The 23,956-nt window shown below is 33.0% G+C and overlaps 1 protein-coding gene across 1 annotated transcript in view; it reads right to left on the reverse strand.

The window, feature by feature from the left end:
• Window positions 1-3,478: 3,478 nt before the first annotated feature.
• Window positions 3,479-23,956, reverse strand: part of LOC150074909 (heat shock cognate 71 kDa protein-like) — an 80,059-nt gene continuing 59,581 nt past the window's right edge. The window contains exons 6-7 of the mRNA XM_090389354.1: window positions 14,950-15,576; window positions 3,479-3,673 (exon numbers count right to left, since the gene is read on the reverse strand). Of these exons, the coding sequence (XP_090245480.1) occupies window positions 3,509-3,673; window positions 14,950-15,576 (792 nt within the window). The 3' untranslated portion in view covers window positions 3,479-3,508. The remainder of the gene's footprint in view (window positions 3,674-14,949; window positions 15,577-23,956) is intronic.

Consider the following 23,956-nt stretch of genomic DNA (forward strand, 5'->3'; position numbering starts at 1 on the left):
ATTTCTCACTACACTCCTAGAATTGCCTTATTACTGGAGATACATTGGCATTTTTCTAATCCAACACAATCTCTCCTGAGCCCAGTGATGCTCCCATAATTAGCCTCAATGGTTCAACTCACTTCACTTGCTGCCTCCCTGAGTTTGTAGACATTGGGTTCAAAAATGTTCTGCAACATGACAACACTTGATTTCTTTCTCTATTTCCAGTTATTGAGGATCCTCCCTATTGATAATGGACCAAAGCCTTACTTTTTCTCTCAAGAACACTGCCTAGTGATGATAAAAAAAAATTTCTTTGAGAATAATTGTGGGGAAATGGATTTGTGGTTGGTTCAGATACAACTCACTTTATTAAAAAAAAACAATCTTGGCAATGGAGAAAAGAAAAGTGTGACTGCAATTGTTTTCAATTATTTATATCACAAGGAGCTAAAAAAGTGTTCAAAGCACTAGAGGAGAATGGAAATAATGCCGATACGATCAAATAATTTACAAATTTTTATGAATGTCTCACTTACATTGATCTATGGGGAAAGATCTATTGGTGGAGCAGAATCTTTTGTTTGGATAAACAACAGTGACATTACATAGCCCAAAATTGAAACTATAGCTGAAAAAAAAATCAGTGAAACTGAGAAATGCTATAATATGCTTGGATGAACTGTTTTTTTTTTTTTTTTTTTTTTTTATGAAAACCCCAAACACAAAAGGTATCAAAACCTATAGTACTTAGTACTGTGCATGGGTTGAAGGAGAAGTATGGGGGGAGGGGATGCCAGAAACTTTGCTCTAGAGACTAAACATGGGTTTCACCACTTCCAGCCTCCAATAAGCAAAGTGGTGGTATTTTACCAGTTGATGAAAGTCATCTACCACCTACAATGAAGTGGTAATTGCCAAGGCAATCTGAACTTCAAACTGTGACACCTGGAAAACCAAGAATATAAATTGTGAAGAAAAATGGGTTCAACTCTTTAATCATTTCAAGGACTAGAGCATTTCTGTATCCAGCCTCAACCAAGTTGTGGAGTACATTTTCTGCCTTCCAGGAACTTCTGTTCCAGTTGAGTGTTCACAGTAATGAACAATGTAGGTCTAATTTTGTGCAAACTAAATATTTAATTAAGCTGCAAAAATTAAGAATAACAAAAGAATATGAAAAAATTAAGAATAACAAACCACTTTTCAAAAAGGTTCATGCTAGTAACAAGTGGTTTCAGCCAGGTAATTAATGTTTTTAGTAATAAGTTTGTTGTGCTCACAATAAATTTTATTTTATAACTTTGTGTTCATTCTTTTGTCTGTATGAGATTCAGAAGTACAGTCCTTTCAGTGAGTTAACTTCACTTTTTAGGTAAACAAAATTATAAAAATAGCTTCAATATTGTCATTTTTAAAACATTTCTACCCCTGGGGTCATGGTTTGATTGCATGAAAATATTGGATAAAGATGACAGAATTTATACTGATCCAAATTATTATGATACTATTTTATAATAGCATCAAAATAATTTGGTAATATCATTTAGAATAGCCATCCAGAATTTTTCCCCAGTTATCTTGCAGTTCTGAACTTGAAAGATATGGTAACCCTAATTTGTGAACAAGGCATAAGTTACATTCCAAAATGCTTCTTTGGTTGTCACTGTTGTACTGTGTTGCTCTTTGACTGACTGACTAGCCTTTCTGTAACCCTGCAGAAGCCTTGTCAACCTCCATTGGCTTCTTGTGCCAATGAGCTATTTCCAAATGCAGGATCAATTGGAAACAGCTAAATAACTTAAACATGTTTAGTTATTGGCACAATCTTGATACACTTATGAATGCCCATATGTGAAACCCCAGCAGGGTGGCAGTTTCTAAAATACTCATTCTGGAATTAAGGCACATGCCATGTTTGAAATCAGATCTTTTGTCTAGCTTATTCTAACACTGAATTACACATGTACAGAATCTATACATATCTGTCCACCTCCTTTATATTGCATTGTATGAATACACAATGCAATTACTAAAGTAGTGCTCTATTTCCTGAAAAGAGTAGGTATACCTGATAGTGGCCACTCAGTATCATAATGATAATATCAATTAATGTACATGTGCAAAACACAGGACTCCATACACTGGTCAAAAGCAAAGTGATGGCCATATTGTAAATGGCTGACAGTGGCAAACTAACTTTCCACAACATAGTTGTGTATCACCATCCCATAAGCTGGAAATGGCATTAGTAGAGACATACGATACAAGAAAGCAAGCTTATATAGCATCAACAAAAAAACTTCCATTTCACCCAGCCATTTGCTCCAAACGTTTTTCCAGTTCTTCCTTGTATTTATTTTAGCTATCAACTTCCACAATGACAAATGGAAGTCAACTACCTGCTGGTTAAAGGCAAATTTCCACATATCTATTCTTTAACTCTTTCCTCAATTTGAGTTTATGTCATCAGTATTGAACCTACTGAAACCATTCAAGGCCTTATATGCCTCAATCAGATCACCTGGCAGGTGCCTATCAACTGTAAGGTTTGTTGCACACAATGAAGGAATTATCCCCTGTTGCACTTAAGGTTCCCATATGTAACCCTGCCACCTGTGTTCAGTTATTCTATGCTGATTTGGGCACTTCTGCAATGCAAGGTTAAGGTGAAACACCATGGAGGCCTGCATGCAACTTCATACATAGAGGCAAACATATTCCAGCTATGGCTATCAGCAGTTGTTATGGTGCCAACCTGTATTCATGCAGACAATCAAAGTTATTGATCTTCATAGATACGTAGTGAAATGTGTAGCATTGTATTAGAAATCTGTTAGCTTAGTATAGTATTATCAATTAATCAGCAAAATTTATTAATCTTATTAAATTTCATTGTTAATTAAATTGTATTTAAACAGAATTATGACTCACTAGAGCAGCAATGCAACAAGCAATGTAGTACTGTGGCTTGAAGGGGGCGATTCTCCTTTTTTATCTTTGGATTACTCCATGGTTGGCTGCATAGAGGTAGTCAAAGGTGTGCATCTGAATTATTACTATCTGTATATATATATATATGCATACACACATTAAGAGAAAAAACTGCAAAGTTTGGTTTGGTTTTATTGGCGCATTAGCTACTAAGGCTATAATGCACCAAGACCACACTGCAAAGTGGTAAAGTCATTATGGTCAATTGCTGGTTACAGATGAAGTATTGAGAGTTAAAGTAGTGACCTATCTGAAAATGAGTAGACTGAAATGATACAACAGTATGCTAGGACACTACATATACATTTTTTAAACTTATTTTGTATAGCTTGTCAATTTCTAGTGTTTGTTACATTTAACATTACTAAAATGCTTACTGTATTGTGTTCAGTATAAGAGAGTGACACAGACTGAATTTATGCAACACAAAATGCATTACATTTTTAATTACAAAACTGCTTTTATTAGAGCAATAAATTTTTTGAAAAAAAAACACAAAAAAGATACAATAATTTAAACTGCAGTGAACATTTTAGTCAACTTCTTCAATAGTTGGTCCACCACCAGCTCCACCTCCTGGAGCAGCTCCAGGTGCACCACCAGGTGCAGCACCTGCCTGGTAAAGTTTTGTAATGATTGGTGAACATACTTGTTCCAGTTCTTTCTGTCTGTGTTCATATTCTTCCTTCTCAGCTAACTGAAAGGAAAAGCAGTATTTATGAGTTAATTTTAATAATTAATTCATTTACTAAAACTGCTCTATTTTCACCACAAACAGTTTTGTGGCTAAATCTAAAAAAACTAATTTTGAAAAAACTACACTTATCAATAAGAAGCTTATCAGAAATGGCAAAATACATAACAGTAGAACTCAGATAAGAAATTCCTGCTTAAGTTTTCCCCTGTACTCTGTTTGGTTTCTTAAGTCCCAATTTCACCTCTATGTATTGTAATGTAGAAGTTTCCCGGGTAACAAGTTTTCCTGCATAAAAAGTTCATATAATAATCATGAATAATTATACACAGTGTATTATTATAATGACGTTTTCCCCACTTAATAAGTTTTTTAAATATAGAAATTATTTTTAATATTAAAACATTAGTAAATTAATAAGAGGAGTTTACCTCAATATAGTATGTGGAACACTTCCGTATGATACCCTCCAGAAATTAAAACGGAAAAAATCGACAACTTACTGGTACATTAAAGTAAAATATAAATAAAGTAAAATATAAATAATCAATTTAACACAATTCAAAACAATTAAAATTCAAATTAACGCAATTAAAAGAATCTAACGAACATCCCCCCCACAGACACATAACGCACTACCACAGAATATGTCGGCTAGTTCACGAACACCCCCTCACCCAGTATCCAACGAACCGACATATCAACAGGTTACAAATCTTTCCTCGTGTACACTATTGCAGGACCAGATTTCACTTTTATCCAAAGGATTAAATTATAATTTACCACCTCGAAAGCTGCCAAAAAAACAATGCGTAATTGATATTGAATTTGGACTTCGTAGTGTTCCACAAAAAGATGTATTTATTCAACAAGTTAACCAAGTAGTGAATAACATAAAAGAAACGCGACTTCCTAAATTGAATACACATGACAGTTCAGCTTTACGAGAACTTCGAGAAAATAAGGACATTATTATACAGAGGGCAGATAAAGGAGATACAGTGGTAATACTAGATAAACATGATTATATTAATAAGTTAGATTCAGTTGTGTCTGATACCTCCACTTATCGTGAAGTGGACCCGACACTGTTTACCAATTTGGTAAATCAATACAATAAAACGTTAACCACATATCGTAAAAAGACTACATTACTATGGTTCAGTTGAAGGAATTGAAGTCCAGAACATACAATATTCCTGCACTTTTTGGTCAGGTAAAATTACACAAGCCTGGATTTCCGATTCGACCTATTGTTTCCTACAGGAACTCGGCATTTTCAGCCTTAGCCACACATGTATATAACATTATAAAACCTTTTAGACAGGTTATACAATTTGGGATTAAGAATTACGATACACTATTTAATAATCTTAAAGACTGTAGACTCGGCGACAATGACAATTTATTCTCATTAGATGTTACCTCATTATATACGAATGTAAACGTTGAATACACATTAGATATTATTTGGGATATGTTAAATAAAAACTCAACACCGATTAATTATACGAAGCTGCCTATTAAGGAAATTTTTCACTTAATTAAACTATTAGTTGAGGCTAACTACATCACCTTTCGAGACAAGGTGTACAAACAAATTTTTGGATTACCAATGGGTTTGAGCCTGAGTGGCTTAATGTCAGAGATCTATCTCTCAACGATTGAGCAGATACATTTGACATCTTTTCGTCCCCGTATCACATACTATGGGAGGTATTTAGACGATGTTCTAGTTATTACCGATAGTAGTACTATCCAAGACATTTTACATTCGTTTAATAATATTCATTCTAGACTCAAATTTACATTGGAAAGGGAAGATACAGATACTAAGTCATTAAACTTTCTAAATTTCACGCTTACCCGGGACTCGAACAAAATACAATTTAGCATCTATCGAAAACCCACAAACACCGGTATGCTTCTACATTATAATAGCTACCACCCGTTCACCTACAAAAGATTGATTATCTTTAATCAATTTCTAAATGCCTATAAATATTCAACGATGGATTCTGCTTTAGACTCAGAAATACAGATATTAACTAGCAGATTCTTGAACAGGGGTTATCCCATTAACACAATAAATCGAATTAGGGTACAAGCTAAGGATAGGATACAAAATACTGCACCAATCAACAATAGTAATATCAAAAAATACTTTATTTCTGTCCCATATGTTGAACAGTGGCACAAACAGCTTAACAGATTCTTTAAAGATACCGAATTTAAAATTATAGCTAGGCCTATACGGAAGTTACACACTATACTGAACAATCGCTCGGTTCTTTCTGCGTTCGCAACACAAATTAATGATCTAGTATACAACATTTCTTGCAGTGATTGCGACTCGTCTTATCAGGGTTCGACGCGGTTTTCTCTTAATATTCGTGTAAATCAACACGAAGCCTCAGTTCGTGCTTCTCGTTCGGCAGCATCAGAATTAGCCTTTCATGCCATTAACGAAAAACACTTATTTAACGAGGCCAAAATACTTAACGTTCAACGTAATTATACGCGACTATTAATTGCAGAAACCGTTGAAATTAAATTACACGAGAATTCTGTTAATGTTCGACGGCCATATTTGATCTCCGATGCGTGGACCTTTACGCGCATGCGCGAAGACACATAATCACTATTTAAGTTGCAGGTTTAGCCTGATTCGGTAATTTTCATTCCTGTGATCACGACAGTCGGTCGAAAAGCATTGTCAGCTTCAGGAAGGAAAATCGTTTTGAATATTTTTGTTAGATTCTTTTAATTGCGTTAATTTGAATTTTAATTGTTTTGAATTAATTTTGAATTGTGTTAAATTGATTATTTAATTATTTATATTTTACTTTAATGTACCGGTAAGTTGTCGATTTTTTCGTTTTAATTTCTGGAGGGTATCATACGGAAGTGTTCCACGTACTATATTGAGGTAAACTCCTCTTATTAATTTACTAATATTATTATCAACGTAGAACATATTGAGTATTACAGCTCTGATTCATACTATCAAATATTAAAACAATATAAACATTTGGTAACTGAACAAGTTATTGCCAAGCATCATTTTAGTTTGTAGTAAACCACCAAAGTGGGTGAAATGGCATTGTTTTTTACATCTATATGCGAATGCCTTCACGAGTTGCCCCATCTCCAATAAGCAACGCTTCACCACTGAAAAGCTCAATGTTACTTACTGCCAACGGATACCATGACTTTGGGGGGGGGGGGAGAGATGGTACTGTTGAAGGGTTGCTTACTTGCTTATTCTAGGTAGTTCAATATTAGGGCAACTGGTTGTGAAGGCATTCACAATGAGATATCACAAAAACGATGCAGCCTAGTTTGGTGATTTATTACGAACTAAAAAAAAATTTTCACCAAAATTAAATCTTAATGTTCTGACATTGCAAGATAAACAGAATCTCCAAATCAAGAGCCAAAGCAAAGAATGTTTTTAAGTTAGCTACTTGAATATGATGATGGTATAAACTAGAAGGATATTTAGAAAAACAAAATTATATACTAAAATTTTGTTCAGACTTTTATTGTGGCATGTCCAAAAGGACAATGACAGAACAGCAATGCTAAAAAACTTGGATTCTGCAGTTTGAGTGGTTTAAGCAAATGTGCAGAAGAAACTAAATTTCTAGACCTTTGCTATTAGCAAAGACCAAATGGTTTAACAAACAGCCAGAAGTCTAAGCTTTTCATGCATCCTTAGGATGGCTGCATGAGATCCAATGACTTAGATGGAATATGGCAAGGCAAGATGCCAAGTGCTGGCCAATCAGCAGCCACATTTTGATAGGAATTTTTTCTGGCTGAAATTATGTCGTAAGCAAATACAGCAGAACATCTTTATTGCAAACTTCTATTTAATGAAGTTCTGTATATTGCAAAATTACATGCAAAATTAACCCCATATAGTGAAGTGTTAGTCACTCTATAATGAATTTTTTAAAAAAGTTAACAAAAGCATTTTGAAAGAATTAAGCATTTACTGCTAAACAGCCACTCAAATATAAGATGGAACTCTTTCCCTCTGAAATTGCTCATTAGCATCTGGAATTAACCATCCATTTAGTGAACACTTGTGGCCATTGACACCCATAGGAGGAGCTTTGTTTCATTTTTGTTAGTTATAAAACTTAATTTTTTTCCTTAAAAGTGGTCAAACTTTCACCAATAAATAGGATAAATTTATAAATTAATATTGGCTAAGAAGAAAACTAAATTTCCTGCAGGTAAACCTTTAGCACACTGTGGCGGCAATACATAAAAAAGGCTTCAATAGTCAGTTTTTAGTCATGCCTACCGAGTGTCATTTGCTTCATGACTGATCTTCCTGTCAATCATTATATGATTGATTTTTGTATGTCTGTTCTCATCTAACTGGACTCCCAGTAGATGGTATTCATGAAATTTTTTAAATTGTTCTTTTAGAACAATTTGTCAATCACATATGATATGCTTTTTTTTTTTCTCTCTGAGAAAAAACAATACAGCATACATTTACAATAAATTTTCTTTTGTATATGAAAGCAAAATAATTCCTTTATTTTGCTTTCATATACAAAAGCAAAATAAAAGGAATTCACAAAGTTGCATATTTCTTCAAACTGACTGACAGGAAGTGTCACGGGATACTGTTGAATTGATAAGTGAATGACATTGAGTAGGTGGTACTAGCAATTCACTGTGGCCAGGGAAGCAAAGTTTCCAGTGGCTACACTGTGTACGAATCAGCAGTGTGCTAGGGCCTGTTGCAGCCAAGTAATTTTTAACAGAAACAAAGTTGAAGAGAAAATATTTAAGTATTAATGATAAAGTCAAGATTCTTTGTGATATTGACCAGGGTTTTAAGAAAAAAAGATCTCAGAGAAATATAGCATACCTGCAAGCAGTTTATCTACAATTTTAAAAAAATAGAGAATCAATTTTAAAGGCAACTGAAGCAGCAGACAAGAAGCAAATTAAGTTGTGTGTGTATACAAAGATGTTGATAAAGCTGTTCTAAAATTGGTACAAATGATACATGAAAAGAATATACCAATATCAGGTCCAATAATTAAGCAACAAGTTCTGAAATTTTCACAGTTCCTTGGCCACAAATTTCATACAGGCACTGGGTGGTTAGATAAATTTAAGGAGTGCCACAAAATTGTGGAAAAGGTTATTTGTGCAGAAAGTGTTGACATAAGTGAAGAAGATTGCAACAGTCAAAGGAACAACACCTTACAAAGATTTTGGAAGAATATGAACCTATGGATGTTTTTAATGCTGACGAAATGGGTTTATTTTTTAAATGTTTACCTAATAGAACATTTATCATTCTTAAAAGCAAGTTTTCTGGCAGAAAACAAAACAAAAAAAAAAGAATCACTGTGCTAGTTGGAGCCAATATGACAGGAAGTGAAAAACAGACTGTCGTCAGAAAATAAAAAACCCAAGATGTTTTAGCAGAACAAAAATCATTGGAAGTTGACTAAACCTTTAATAAAAAAAGCATGGATTTTTCATGCTTTTTCATTAAAGGTTTAGTAGTGACATTTTCAAAGAATGGATATTACAACTAGACAAACATAACAAAAGAAAATTTTGTTGATTACTGACAACTGTCTGGCATATCCTGCCAAATTTAAAACTGAAGTTGTTTCTACCACCAAATGTAAAAACTCCAACCAATGGACCAAGGCATTATTAAAAATTTTAAATTTCATTATCAAAAGAGAATATTAATGAAGACTGTCAATACATTACAAAAAAAAAATAGAAACTTGTAAGTTACAATTAAACTTAGAGATTGCATCTCTGAACTGGCAAAAGTTTGGACAAACGATGTCAGTGAATACATTATTCAAAATTGTTTTTCGAAACCGGGATTTGCATTGAATACAGAAGTCGAACAAGATGAACTGCCGCTCTCATAATTGGAAAAAAAGAAAAAAAAAAACTTTTGGACATTAGAATAGTCTAGAAACATCGAAAATCATAACACTGGATGGTTATGTAGATCAAGATCTGGCTACAACAGAACAATCAAATGAAGAAATACTGCTGAACAGTGATAGATGCAATCATGATCATGAAGAAATTAATGATGAAGCTGAAGACTCGTCAGAACAACACATAGAAAAACCAACTTGCAAAGAAATGATTCATGCTTTTCAAAAAACAGTTTGTCTGGGTCTACAGTTTTGTGAAAATGTTCCCAATATTGTTTTTAATGCTCTGAATTCTGAATAAATTCAGTTTTCTTTGAGAATCACATTTTTTTAATTGTACTGTGCAAACGAAATTGCTGATTTTTTAAAATTTGTAATACTTACCGGCGATAATTGTGTGAACATAATTTAAATAACTGTTCTTGAAATAAAATACATTAAAAATAAATGAAGATTCATTTTCATTTGATAATTAGAACTATATCCAATAAAAAAGATATTCTCTGTAGAATGAAATTTCTCTATAACGAATTTTCTCGCTGGATTTTGGATTTATCCAATTCGTTATAGGAAAGTTGGACTGGACAGTAGAACTTCAATTATCTGCCTGGGTACAGGACCGAGACCATGACGGATAATCGAATAGAATATGTACATTAAAACCACTATACGTACAATAGACCAAGTCATAACTTGTTTATTTTATTACATTACCTAATGAAATTCAATTAAAAAAATTTACCAGGTTAAAAAAACACATTTCTACATACGTACCTATTTTTAATGTTTTGACTTGCATTGGTCTAGTAACGCCATAAAAAAAAAAATTAACTATTACATACAACTTCGTTCTATGTCATTAAAGATATTTAAAAACAATATTACATAATTAAATTTCTTTTCTAAAAAAGTCAGTCAATTTTTTTTCATTATCCTTTAGCCTTTTGGGAGGCAATGTTATGAATTTTACACAAAAGTAACACTTCTTGTACCTTGAACCACTTAATGCACTTGACAGTTTCAGAGGCTAATTATGTTTGTTGTTCCATCAGCAACAGCTTTTTCTTCTTCAATTTCAGAATCATCTGAAATTGTCACTCTTTGCACAATTTCATCGTAGTCTAAAATTTCGCATCCGACGCCCATACCCAGCCAATTATTTACTTCCTTCATCGAAATATTTTTAAAACCAGAAACATTCTAACATAACTGCAAAATTTGTTTCTTTTGGAATGGTTTCTGTATCAGTTGAATACATTTCTGTCCACAACTTATTCCAGCTTCTTTATATGGTTTGCACTGGAACATCATTCCAGGTATAAGCAACATTGAAAATTGTCTTTTATATTGTAACTTTTCCAAAACTATTTAATGAATATTTTGCAATAACAATGTTTGATAATCTCAGTCATGTCTTGGTCCATCAGTTGGATGAGAGATATGTTATGTTTGCTGGCAAAAAGTGGCATTATATTTTATCATCGTTGCTTTTTAAAATCATACATGTATGGGATGAGTAGGCGTATTGTCCATTGGTAGCATTGCATATTGTGGTAAACCTTTTGATGCCAAATGTGATCTTACACATGGTACAAATATTTTATGAAACCAATCATGAAATATCTTGGCTCATCCATGTGTTGTTTTGTGAGAAATATTTAACTGGCAAAGCATCTAAATTAATATTTTAAAATTATCTAGGCTTTTTTGGTTTCTCTATAACAACCAAAGGCAATTTATGACTACTGCTGGCATTAGCACATACCATTATAATGATGCAATATTTCTGCATCTTAATATCCCGGTGCCACATGTTCAGTCATTTGAGGCCAGTGTCTTTTGAGGTAGTGCCTTACAATTAAGGCCAGTCTCATTGCAGTTGTATATTTGGTCTTTAACCAAACTTTAATCATCCATTTCCTTCTGTAGTTTTTCACAATAAACAGAAATTGATGCATTATCTGCACTTAACTTCTCACCCTGGATTGACAACTGCCAAATACCATGGCAAAACTTAATTTGTCCAACCATCTGATGTTTTTTTTTTTTATCGACTTTAATGGCTTTTATTATAGGTCCTGACAATGGAATTCCTTGGCTACATTTTTGAACAAACCATTGAAACGTTGCAGTATCCAACTGTTCATTTTTAGCAAACTTTGTTTTATGACTTTTAACCTTACCGTCAGTGGTTTCCATTTTTGACATGTGGTTTTCAATTTTGTCCACATCGTGCTTTATGATTTACTGTTTTCTTCCTATTCCATAAACTGATGCTATACTTTTAGTACTTTCACTTTTTCTTAGACAACTGATTTCAATTTTTTTGTGACAATCCCAATACTACTCATTTATGTTTCTGTCATTTCAATGGGTTTACTAAATAAAAATTATTAAAATATGAAAGAAGAGGTTAAGTACAACTGTATATAAAGACAGAGTAACACATGGTGCCAGTATCACAATGCATTACAGCATAGTGGGGTTAAGTGACAGACAAAGTTCTACTGTATATATATATATACAGCCAAATGAATCTGGCATGTTTTGGAAACTGCTTCTATCAAAAACACTCATTGCCCAGACTGAAAGAATAGCACTTGGATATAAAAATAGCAAGGAGCACAACTATAATGACATACTCCAATCAGTACAATGAATTTAAAATTGCGATGCTCAATGACCAATTATTTTGCTGTATAATAAACATTTTTTGTACAGTAGTTTTACTGTAAGTAGTTCGAATGTTTTGTGCTAATTCAAACAATTCTCTTGTAACAGTGTTGATTTTCAATTATTCAGTATAACCCTTCCTTGTCATCAGCATGTATAATACAGGTCACTCTTAACTACAGACCTATGGCAAATAGACCACAAGTTAAGATGGGAGGGTTTATTGAGGGGAAAAACTGATAATGAGTAATAGTAATATAAAATTATTGAGAACAGAAAAAAAATAATTTACTTTCATATGAATGTAAACGTTACCTACTACCTACATACAACAGTGCATTACATTGTCATAGGTTTTAGTGCAAGGGCTACTTGGGTCTCATTAAAAAAATTTACTTATTTTAGAAAGTTATCACTTAGTAAATATTTCACACTGCCACCACCATAGTAGTCTTCTCAAACCATGATACAAGTCCAACAAATTTCACCATTGGAAACATATCTGGAGCCAATATTTTGGCTCTCTTCATATATTTTATTTTTCAATCTCTGAAATGTCATAACATCTGTTTTTTTTTTTTTCAGTGCAAAAGATATGGAACGGTAAGCAAGGACATGGAGTAAGGTCTACAGCCATGCTATTTTTGGCTGCAAAGTGTTGCTCATTTCATTTAGCAGGCTGGCAAGGTCTGGTCTACTTCAAAGTTTTTTTTTTTTTTTTTGTGACAAAGGGATAGATGTACAAAGAATATATTCTGCTGAATCAAGCTGTTAAACAGTATTTTTATATGCACATACTTGTAAAGTAGGCATGAGAAGGCACTTGTAAAGTAGGCAATCATTTCCCAAATATTTTTATAAATATTTGGGAAATGATTTGCTGGAGATTGACTACTGCATCCCTGTGAGCAGATATTGTTTGGGATCAGTAAGTTGTGACGTGTGAAAATCCCGTGCTTTCTTATTCCCAAATATAAACTTTTACACTGAAATGGTAGAGATCCAAGAAGAATCGAGACATGTGTCAATTCTTTATGAAGACTACTTAGGAAATAAAAGCATGAAATAAATACTTGATGCCTCCCATCAATAAAAACTTGGAAATTGATACCCATGATTAGTGACAATTCTTCACACTGCATACTTCAATTCACAAAAATCCAGGCAGCTTCACAATACTTAACAACCTAGCTCATTACAGAGGCACAAAAGCAGAAGTAATTTTAGCATTTCCTCATTTGAGGAAATTGTTTTCTATCCCTCAAATAATTTATATATTACTCTGCCACCCGCTTGTGTTGTTCAGTGTTACATTTATTCTTCTGGTTTAGGCAATTAAACATTTTTTTTTTTACACTAAAAAAGTACCTCACAAAAATTTAAAACAAATTATACAAACAATTATTATGCTTACTGAAAACTAATGCTGCTATTGAATGCATTTTTACTATGGTGAGGGAAAAAAAAAGACTATGAAATGCCATTAAAATGGAAATGGCTATATGGCTTTAGATTTTCACAAGTGTCCCAATTTTATATAACAGTTGAATTCCTCTACTATGACCCAACTGCAGTATAACCAGATATCCTGCTTTGTTCACCAAAATATCATGTCAGCACATAATGATATGTCACGACATAGTTTTGACAAGGATAAGGTCTCATCTCATATGTTAGCTAGTACACCAGCTTCAGTCTATTTAAGGTTCCTGAATGTGTTTGTGCACAAGAAGTGCACTACAGTGGATAAATAGATGGTTAATTGGTAGAAGACTGTGGCTATAAATGGTTTCTAATTTATTATATTGATGGTATTACAAACATCACAAGAAAATTTGTCAGTATTAAGGTGGAGAACTCTGCTATAATGCTATTACAGTGCAAAGTTCACAGTATTTACTTCAGAATGTGGATAACAGCACTCCTAAGTTATCAGTGGAGGTTGGAGGGAAAGTAACACATTAATAATCTCCACAGTCTCAGCATTAACAAGGCCAAGAAGACTGGTACAAGATTCTATCAATAATAACACAATTTGTTCAATAAGAAGCAATTGCCCCACATTTAAAAAAAAAATTTTTTTTTTACTGATAATCACTTGCAAGGTATATAACCTTTTCCCATACCTTCAACTACTAAAATTCATTGTTTGTGGGATTCTTCAAACCAGTGAAGGTAGGGGATTGATAATTCTTCAACATCATATGACAAGACCTAAATTCAAGTTCAAACTACAGGGATAAAAAAAAAAAAAATTCTCCAGTAACTACAATATGACAAAATCAATCCCACTTACTCTTCATGCATATAGATGGCCTCAACTTAATTTCTAAACCATTCCACCACTTGGATGAAAAAAAAAAATAATACAAAACTTCAGCTTGTCATGTTTCCTTTTTATCCAATTCAAAGTAACTAAATCTATATAAAGTTACCTTGCACACCAAGAGAAAAATGTTAAGAACAATTAAAAAATTCATGGGGCACTCAACCCCATGGATTTCTTAGGGGAAAGAAAAAACTTCAATAACTCTTTCACCAACCACAACAAAGATATTGTCAATAAATCAAATTCAGAAGAATAAACTACTTTGAAGATAATTTCAGTATAAACAAACATGCTACCAAAAAATCAAAATCATATTAAGGTATGTTACTTACTTGATTACTATCTAGCCATTTAATAGTATCCTGTACTTTATCTAAGATTTTCTTTTTATCATCTTCTGTTATCTTGTCTTTCATTTTTTCATCTTCTACTGTTGACTTCATGTTGAAAGCATAGCTTTCTAAGGAATTTTTAGCTGAAATCCTGTCTTTCTGCTTTTCATCTTCATCTCTGTATCTTTCTGCTTCTTTTACCATTCTTTCAATCTCTTCCTTAGTCAATCGGCCTTTATCATTGGTGATAGTTATCTTGTTTTCCTTTCCTGTACTTTTGTCAACAGCTGAGACATTGAGTATGCCATTAGCATCAATGTCAAAGGTTACCTCAATCTGAGGTACACCTCTAGGAGCAGGAGGTATCCCTGTTAATTCAAACTTACCTAACAAGTTATTATCTTTGGTCATTGCACGTTCTCCTTCAAATACCTGAATTAATACTCCAGGCTGGTTATCAGAATATGTTGTGAAAGTCTGAGTTTGTCTGGTTGGGATTGTAGTGTTACGTTTAATTAAAACTGTCATTACACCACCTGCAGTTTCAATACCCAAAGATAAGGGAGTAACATCAAGAAGCAATAGGTCTTGTACTTGCTCTGACTTGTCCCCATTTAGGATCGCAGCCTGAAAATAGATTCATTTATTGTAGTATGTGAGAAGCAAAAGAACAGTAAAATTAAATATAAAATGAAGTTAAAATCACAAGTACTACATAATATTTCAAAATTAGAAGCCAATCACTTTTAATTTACTAATATCAGATTAGAGAGAAGCACTTTTTTTGCATTTATCCTATTATCTTTCTTTAAAAAAAAATAAAGGTTAATTATTGTCTGGAAAACAGAATTTCAGTAATTTACATCTTGTTAAAGAATTTTTACATGCATTAAAAAAAAAAAAAAAAACATTACTTTTATGGAAGTTCAGAATGGATTATGAGCAATTAACCTCAATCTCTCATATATATATATATATATATATATATATATATATATATACATATATATATACACACACACATATATACACAGTGCTTTTTTTGTAAAAAAGCAGGTGCCAGTACTCATTCTTTGCTATCAGGAAAAATTGACGATTAAAAGGATACGAAAAGTACTCTAAATTTTTCCTGATATTGTTACTTTAGTAACAAAGTTTTTGGAATAAGAACAAAGAATTAAGTATTATTAAGCATACATTTATTATTCAAGTATATAAAAAAAATAAGTTTTAAAATAAGTAAAATGTGAGTAAACTAAATAAAAAAATAAGTAAAATAATTGAAAAATAATAAGTAAAAATAATTTCATAATAAAGTTTTTGTAGAATATGCCAAATTTTTATTAAGTTCTCATTCGACACCCTTTGGCTTATTGCTGCACCAGCCAAAAAAATTGAGTTACCCTGAAAGAGAGACAGCATGTGTCAAAAGTAAAAGGGAATCATCAAGAAAGAGAACAATGATGATATCCAGCTCAGGATGCTGGGTGTGCCAAGCCCATACTCACCAGAGTGAGCCCCAGGATGTCTTTTCTTACTGTTTGTGTTGGTTGCTGAATGACATTTCCAAAGCAGCCATGAATCGACATAATTTGCTGAATCGAAGCGGGTCAGCGGTGGGCCTACAATTTTAAGAAATAGTAGCAAAGAAATTGTTTTTGCATTAGGGAAGCTCTGGTTGGGCTGACGACCAGATTCATTTGTGAATATCCTCATTCACTCGAGGAAATTGGTATCTTACTCAGAGCATTCATCAAATGCTTCAATCCTTCCGAAACCATCTTTAAAATTAGGTATTCCGAAATCCATCTCTTTCATTTACCTGAAACCTAATTGACAATTTTCTAACTTCATTTTCACAAAATGCCAACATTTCATGTCTAGAAGGTTTAATACCTTCATTGTCCTCATTTTCCTCCTCTCATCAATTTTGTCACTAGTTCTTTGAATTAGTTGTTAAATTTGAATTTTTTTTTGAAACTGTCCAAAATGTCAGTGTCATTCCAATGTTCAGGTACTGTGACCATGTAAATAGAGATAGAGAAATTTTACTGAAAAATGTGGATAATGCACTTCTGCAAAACAGATTATTTGTCAGAGTAAAAGAAAATCACTTTCCTAATTCTCGAACGGGGCGCTTACAGTTGATTCACAGTAGTGTTCAATCTACAGCCTGCTCAGAAAGTGAACTAAAACAGCATTTTAAATTTTGTTAATTATCAAAAAATGCTCATTTAATGTTTCATTCAGTAATTGTGTATAGTACTTAATAAATTTTTGGATATTTTCAATTTTACATGTAACAAGATATGGAAAATGTAAAATGGCACGAAAGAAATCTTATTTTGAATATGGCCTCTGTACGAGAACCAGTTGGACACCATTGCGGTAGAAGGTTGAGCAGAGCCCATTGTCAGCATCGGGAATACCCTTTGCTCTGTTCACCGTAGAACAGCACGACTTCTCCACGTGTGCGCCAGGTGGTCGGATAGGTTTTACGAGTACCACTAAGTTGTAGAATGGCAATCCTGTTAGCTCTCTTAATTCGTGCTGCAGCACTAATTGCCTGAAGGCCAGAAATGCAAACAGTGCGTACCAAGTTAAGTCTGTCCTAATCAGTTCATTATATGAAAAATTTCTTTGCTCAACGGAACTGTTTTAAATATAACTTCCAGGGGGAAGTAAAATAATTCGCTATAAAAGGACTTCGTTAAACAGAGGTCCCAAGTAATTTAGAATTCTAAAAATGGTTATAAAGTTTTATATAGAAATATCTTAACAACAGACAATGAAAAGTCAAATTTAGTTAAATAACTAAGCTTATTTGAATAGTAGGCAAACGTGAAAAAAACAATTTACAGAATATTACAAATTTCGAAGTGTATTGCATCCAAATGTCATAAGCCACTGTTAATAAAGGTGCCGGTACGTTGTACTGTTGAGTACCGTCCCAAAAAAGCACTACACACACGAAAATAACAACTTATTTTAACATATAGCATCTATGCAATGAGCTGCACGATTAGCAATAACAACAAAACTCAATGAAATGGAATTGATTGCATAGTACAACTGTTCTTTCTTATATTGAAAGAAAGTACATGCTCAAATCTATCCAGAAATGTCTATTACAATCAAACGAAAAGACTTAACATTTTAAATGTTAATAAAAAAAAAAAAAAAAATATATATATATATATATATATATATACACAGCAATTCAGTTATCTGACTAAACATTTGACTCATGAAAAACACTATCCTTTACATATATCTCAAAACAAGTTTAAACTAAGATGGACATATTTTGATCCCTTAAACTTCAAATTAAGGAGGTTTCAACATAGATCTGATGTAGTTGTGGGCAACATTTTTTATGAATACAGAGATTACACTGGTCGGCATCAATTTCTTCCCTGAAATAATTGACAGATTCTTGTAGGAAATATGTTCAAAAACCCGGATACGTGCTTAAAAAAAAAAAAAAAAAAAAGTTCTCAAATATTGTAGGTTAATGACCAAAAACCAAGACCTGTAGTTGATTTAATCATCTTTTCCATCTATTTTTTTCCCTAAAACATTCAGGAAATTTCTGGAGCATTTGGGAGCTTTTTACAACATTCAAGAATATTCTGGAATGTTTTAGAATATTGTTATGTGCAGAAGAAAGGTTCTAGAACTTTGGATGGAATTCTCTAAAAACTCCTGTATCTGTATACTTTTTCAAAAAAGTATGTGTGTTACAAAAAGCAAGTGGTGAAAAGAGTGAACAAGTGTTTTAGTGAATCAGTGTTAACACTGATTCACTAAAACAGTGTTAACACTGATTTACTAGTGTAAACAAGTCCTGTGTGCATAAGTGTAAATTGTGTTCTTATGTGCATGTACCTCAACCATACATGAAATATGTCACATTTTTTGCCAAAATAAGCTTTTGCTTATTCATGGAGAAGTGGTATAAAAATTGCATAATGGTATTAAGATAAAGTATGGGCTCCAAAGATTTTATGTAGCTCATGTCCAAGGACATCACAAGCTGGCTAAGAGGTAGTCATAAATTATGCCTTTTGCTGTTCTGGTGATATGGAGGGAACCTAGAGACCACAAACAATTGTTACTTTTACATAACCAACCAATGTTTCTGGGTTTTCAGGGAAATCCAAGCATAAAGTAGAGTATCCCAACATACCTTCTGCTCTAAGGTCAGTTTCTCATGATGATACAATGCCAGTGCCAAAGCCACCAGAAACTTATGGACTTGACTAATTCAGGATCACAAAAGGAGTCTCCAGAATGTCCCCGTGGGTAGCACAGTTGGTAGAATTGCCATCCTCCCCACACCAAGTGACCCGAGTTCTAGTCCCATCGATGAAGGGAGGAATTTTTACGGGCTTTTCAACACAGCTGAGTTAGTCTGTCAGGCAAGGGTAGAATGGTGTTTCTCCCGAAAACTCGGGTTTTTCATCCAGCAAGCCTAACTCAGAACACATGCAATTTACAGACAGTATATATATATAGCGCAATAAAACCCTACTACAGCAAACTGATCAGCTGTCTCCAGAAAATGTGGAACCCAGAACGAGTACAGATCCAGACTTCAACTCTGGATACTGCAAAGAAGCATCTAATCACTCAGGCAAAATTGAACATTTGGTCAGAAATTTGGACCTCTACAAAAGCAGGGCTCAATTACTAGCATCACGGCTCCAGCAGTGGAATCTTCTTGAAAAGGGTCAAGGTGTCTTTTTATAGGATGAGGCAATCTAACATAATGACCTATTATGGCATGAATGGTGCTTTGGTTTATTGTAACCATGTCCAAGAATTAATGAAATACATCTGGGGCATGTCCCCAAGCAGTGGAGGCTTTCATCGATTCATCCAAGGTCAGTTGGAAAGCAGTTTTTACTCCAGAAGGGAAAAAAGTATCCATCTATACCATTGGCCCATGCAGTTCACACGAAGAAAACGGTAAGAGAACCTACAAGTTCTTTTTCAAAAAATATGCTATCAAGAATACAAATGGAATGTCTGTGCTGAACTAAAAGTGGTAGCTTCGGTGACTGAGTTGCAAGGTGGTTACACTAAGTACTGCTGCTTTTTATACAAGTGGGACAGTTCAGCAAAGGATTGCCACTACAGGGTAATAAAAAATAAAAGCCAGACCATTCAAAACTATACCAGGCAAGGAAAAATGTAGCACATCCTTATTTAGTGGATAAGTCAAATTTATTTACCCACATTGCACATCAAGCTAGGTTTGATAAAAATATATTTGTGAAAGTAATGAATTCACTAAAATTAAAATGTTACAGAAGAGCCTGGAAGGTATTCAAAAACATTTGCCAGAACTTTTCAGGCAATGGGAAATCACAGTGAAATTATGGATGAACTAATTTTAGCATAGACAGTTGGGATGCAACATGTCAGTTAAAGCTTCATTTCCTACATTCCCACTTAGACAATTTTTTCTGAAAAGTTGGGAGCAGTCTCTGATGAACACGGTGAAAGGTTTTACCAAGATATTTCACAAACAGAAAAAAGATACAGTGGAAAATTGAGGCCAAATATGTTGGCAGACTACTGTTGGAATCTCATGCAGGACACACCAATGAACAATTATAAAAAGGTAAAAAATGACAAAATAAGTCTTGTTATCAGGTAAATAGAATAAGGTTAACAGATTCATTTTTCAATATTTAGTACAGTATGTAATGTTTTCCTAAAATATATGAAATCTTTTTACTTTAATCCTTCTCCCTTAAAATTAGTGGGTGTTACAGCAATATGGTTGTCATATTTAAATTCAGCAACATCAAATCTATAAGAATCACCCCGAATTTTAACGAGAGTAAAAAAAAAAAAAAAAGTTTTCTGACCAGTGTTATATTTCTTGTTATAAGCATGCCAAGGTATAAGCAGTGCTTATACATTGCATGCTTATTTTAAAAAAATAATAATAAAAAAGGTTAAAGCTAAAAAAATTCAAAACTTTGTCTTGGAATATTACATGCATAAAAAACCAACTATTGTTGAATCCGAAGGAGCAATTTACAAACAAATATACAAATTATATCAGGTCCCTTTATCAGCTGACATTACAATGGAACATCAAATGATGCCATGCATGGTCATGTATTACACAGTGAAGCACTGCACAAGGTTAGTGCATGTTATGGAGGCAATTGTCTTTCAATAGAAGAGACAATGTAATTATTTACCTGTGCATTTGTAGTGACATAATTGCCCCGCCCTCTTCTCATTGGCTCGAATAAATATCACTAGAACTTTTTTAATGTAGAGAGATAATAAATAACATTTACTGAACAAAACTCATTTAATGAGATGATTGAGGCTAAATGTTTTCAGATAACTGTTCAAAGTTTGATGCCAATTCTCAATATGGAACGAAGATGCTCATCTGTTCTTTCTTTTTAAATATTTATTCAATTTCATGCATAAAACAATTTGCTCACAAACATATGCTGATCCAAATAAAGTAGCCATTTTCATGGCATTTTCCTTTATTAACGGAAACCTTTAGATGGGAGAGCCTTGTACAATTCAAGTAGTTTATTTTCGCAGTCCATATACTTATTTTTAAACCATGTTTTGGCTTGAAGATCAATAAGTTCAAGTTGCATGCTGGGATTGTAGTTGTCAGCCATAGAAGTAAATGGATTCTCAAACAAGCTTGTCTTTTTCATCTTATATCAGCAAATCGACTTTCAAACTCATCAAAAAGTAATTGTAATAACAAGCAGCGATTCTTTGTAAATATCTTTTTCTTTTAGCTTGATACAACCTTCAAAGTGAACCAAATTATCTTGCTAAATTTGGGATTTAAATAATAAGAACTTATTCTAAAATGATTTGATTTCACCATACAAATCACAGACCAATTTTCTTTCCCTTGTAGTTTTAAATTAACAGCATTTAAATGTCTGCAAGAATTACATCAAATAGAAACTGTGTTTGATAGTTGTTTTATAGATTGCCCTTTTTCTGTCATAAAAAGATCAATTTCATGATGCAGTTTAAAGAAACGATATAACACTTTGCCATGACTAAACCATCTTGCTGCATAATGTAAAATTATAACTTAGTATTGAGCTTCAGTTTCTAAATGTTGGAACATATGGTAATTAAGATCATGTGATCTTAAATTTGCAGTTGAAATAGCCGCATTCATAACATGTTGGAGATGCAATACATTCCCACAGAGCTTCTTGATGCACAATGCTATGAATTCCAATCAGAGGTTCAGCTCTGATAGCTATCATTTTCTTCGTTATCCTACTCATAAGCCCAATGAGTTCCCCCAATCATTTTTTTTGCACTGCCAGTTGACTCCTACCAGGTTTTAATATTTAATCTTAACTTTTCAATAGATTGGCAAAAATTTTCAAAACTATTTTCACCTGTATTTCCATGCATACTCTGTAGATCAGCTAAATCTTCAACTGGTACAAAATTATCATTAATTCCACGTATGAAGATAACGAGTTGGTCTGCATCAATTACATCAGTACTGTCATCCAATGCCAAACTAAAATATTTAATTTACTTTGTTTTCAAAAGTTGTTCGAACAAATTATCTTCTACTCTGCATAATTCTTTGTCGATACAAACTAATGTCTGTATCATTATTCACTTCTCTGGACAAATTTCTTCCAGTTTTTAACAAATTCACCATCACCGAACGGTTAAACTTTCAAAAGCAATCAAATGCATAACTTTATAACTGGCACTTACAGCAGATAAATTTCTTGACAAATGTTTTCAGGTGTTTTGTTTTCTTAATTTGTTTTGTAACATTGGACACTTCTTTTTGCAAGACTCCTTTATATTGATCACAAGATTTATATCATAGTGTCATTTTAAATTATATTCTTTAAAAACTAACACAGTCTCCTTGCACACCAAACACTACTTTTCCATCGTACTCTTATGAAGAAATAGTATCTGGTACAATTTTGATTAAAAACACTCCAAATAGACTTTCCTCTTTTGGAACATTTTTAAGGATGATTTTTTTAATTCAGTACAAATTAATAACAATTCAATACAATGAACAAGTTATATCAAAATAGGAGAATTTAACAATACAAAAAGATAGATATGTATATATAACTGTATTTAGCATATATATGACTGCACATATACACATTTGTATATGTTTGATACAGTATAGATCTACGCTTGCACACACCATGACGAGACTTTCTAAAATGTTATTTTAGTTCACTTTCCATGCAGGCCATGTAAAAATTATTCGCGGGCCAGATTCGGCCCGCAGGTTGGACACCACTGCTCTAGAGCAGTAGTGGGGAAGCGGCATCTGTAAAATGGAAAGATAACATCCAGAAGAGGAGTGGCAGGGGGACAAGTTCGCACTCTCGCTCTCTCTACCAGCTAGTACAGTGGTTTTCGACCAGGGTGCCACGCAATTTGGGTTTAAGTTACTTAAACTTATTATTTAATTTATGTTAATTTCATTATAAAACGGTGTACAATATCTTTAATTTTGTGGTCACCTTGATGTTTACTTAGTACCTCTATATAAAGAATAAAATTATATACTGTTTATATATATATAATCTGTATTATGAAATGTAATTTTAATAATTATATTATTGTAATAAATATCATATGACATTTATATTTTTAATATTATAATATATTGAGAAAGTTGAGTAGAGGTGGCGCAAAATAAAATAAATTACTTGTTGTTATTAAAAAAAAAAAAAAGTTGAACCACTGAGCTAGTTTGGTTTGGTTTGTTTGGATTTTTTGGCACATTAGCAACTAAGGCTAAAATGTGCCAAGACTACTAAGCTAGTACAAGAGTAACTAAGAAAAGTTATTGCATATATGCTCTCACAAAATTAAGTATAAAATACTAAACCAAGTCTATTTTCAACCTTTTCTGAAGGTAAGTGGCATAACCAGCAAATACAATTGGCATTCAGTTCTGCATATTTCATTATTACCTATCATTAATTAA

Source organism: Mastigoproctus giganteus, unplaced genomic scaffold (assembly GCF_048544385.1).
Source record: "Mastigoproctus giganteus isolate SK-2022 unplaced genomic scaffold, ASM4854438v1 scaffold_15, whole genome shotgun sequence".
Taxonomy (NCBI): Eukaryota; Metazoa; Arthropoda; class Arachnida; order Uropygi; family Thelyphonidae; genus Mastigoproctus; species Mastigoproctus giganteus.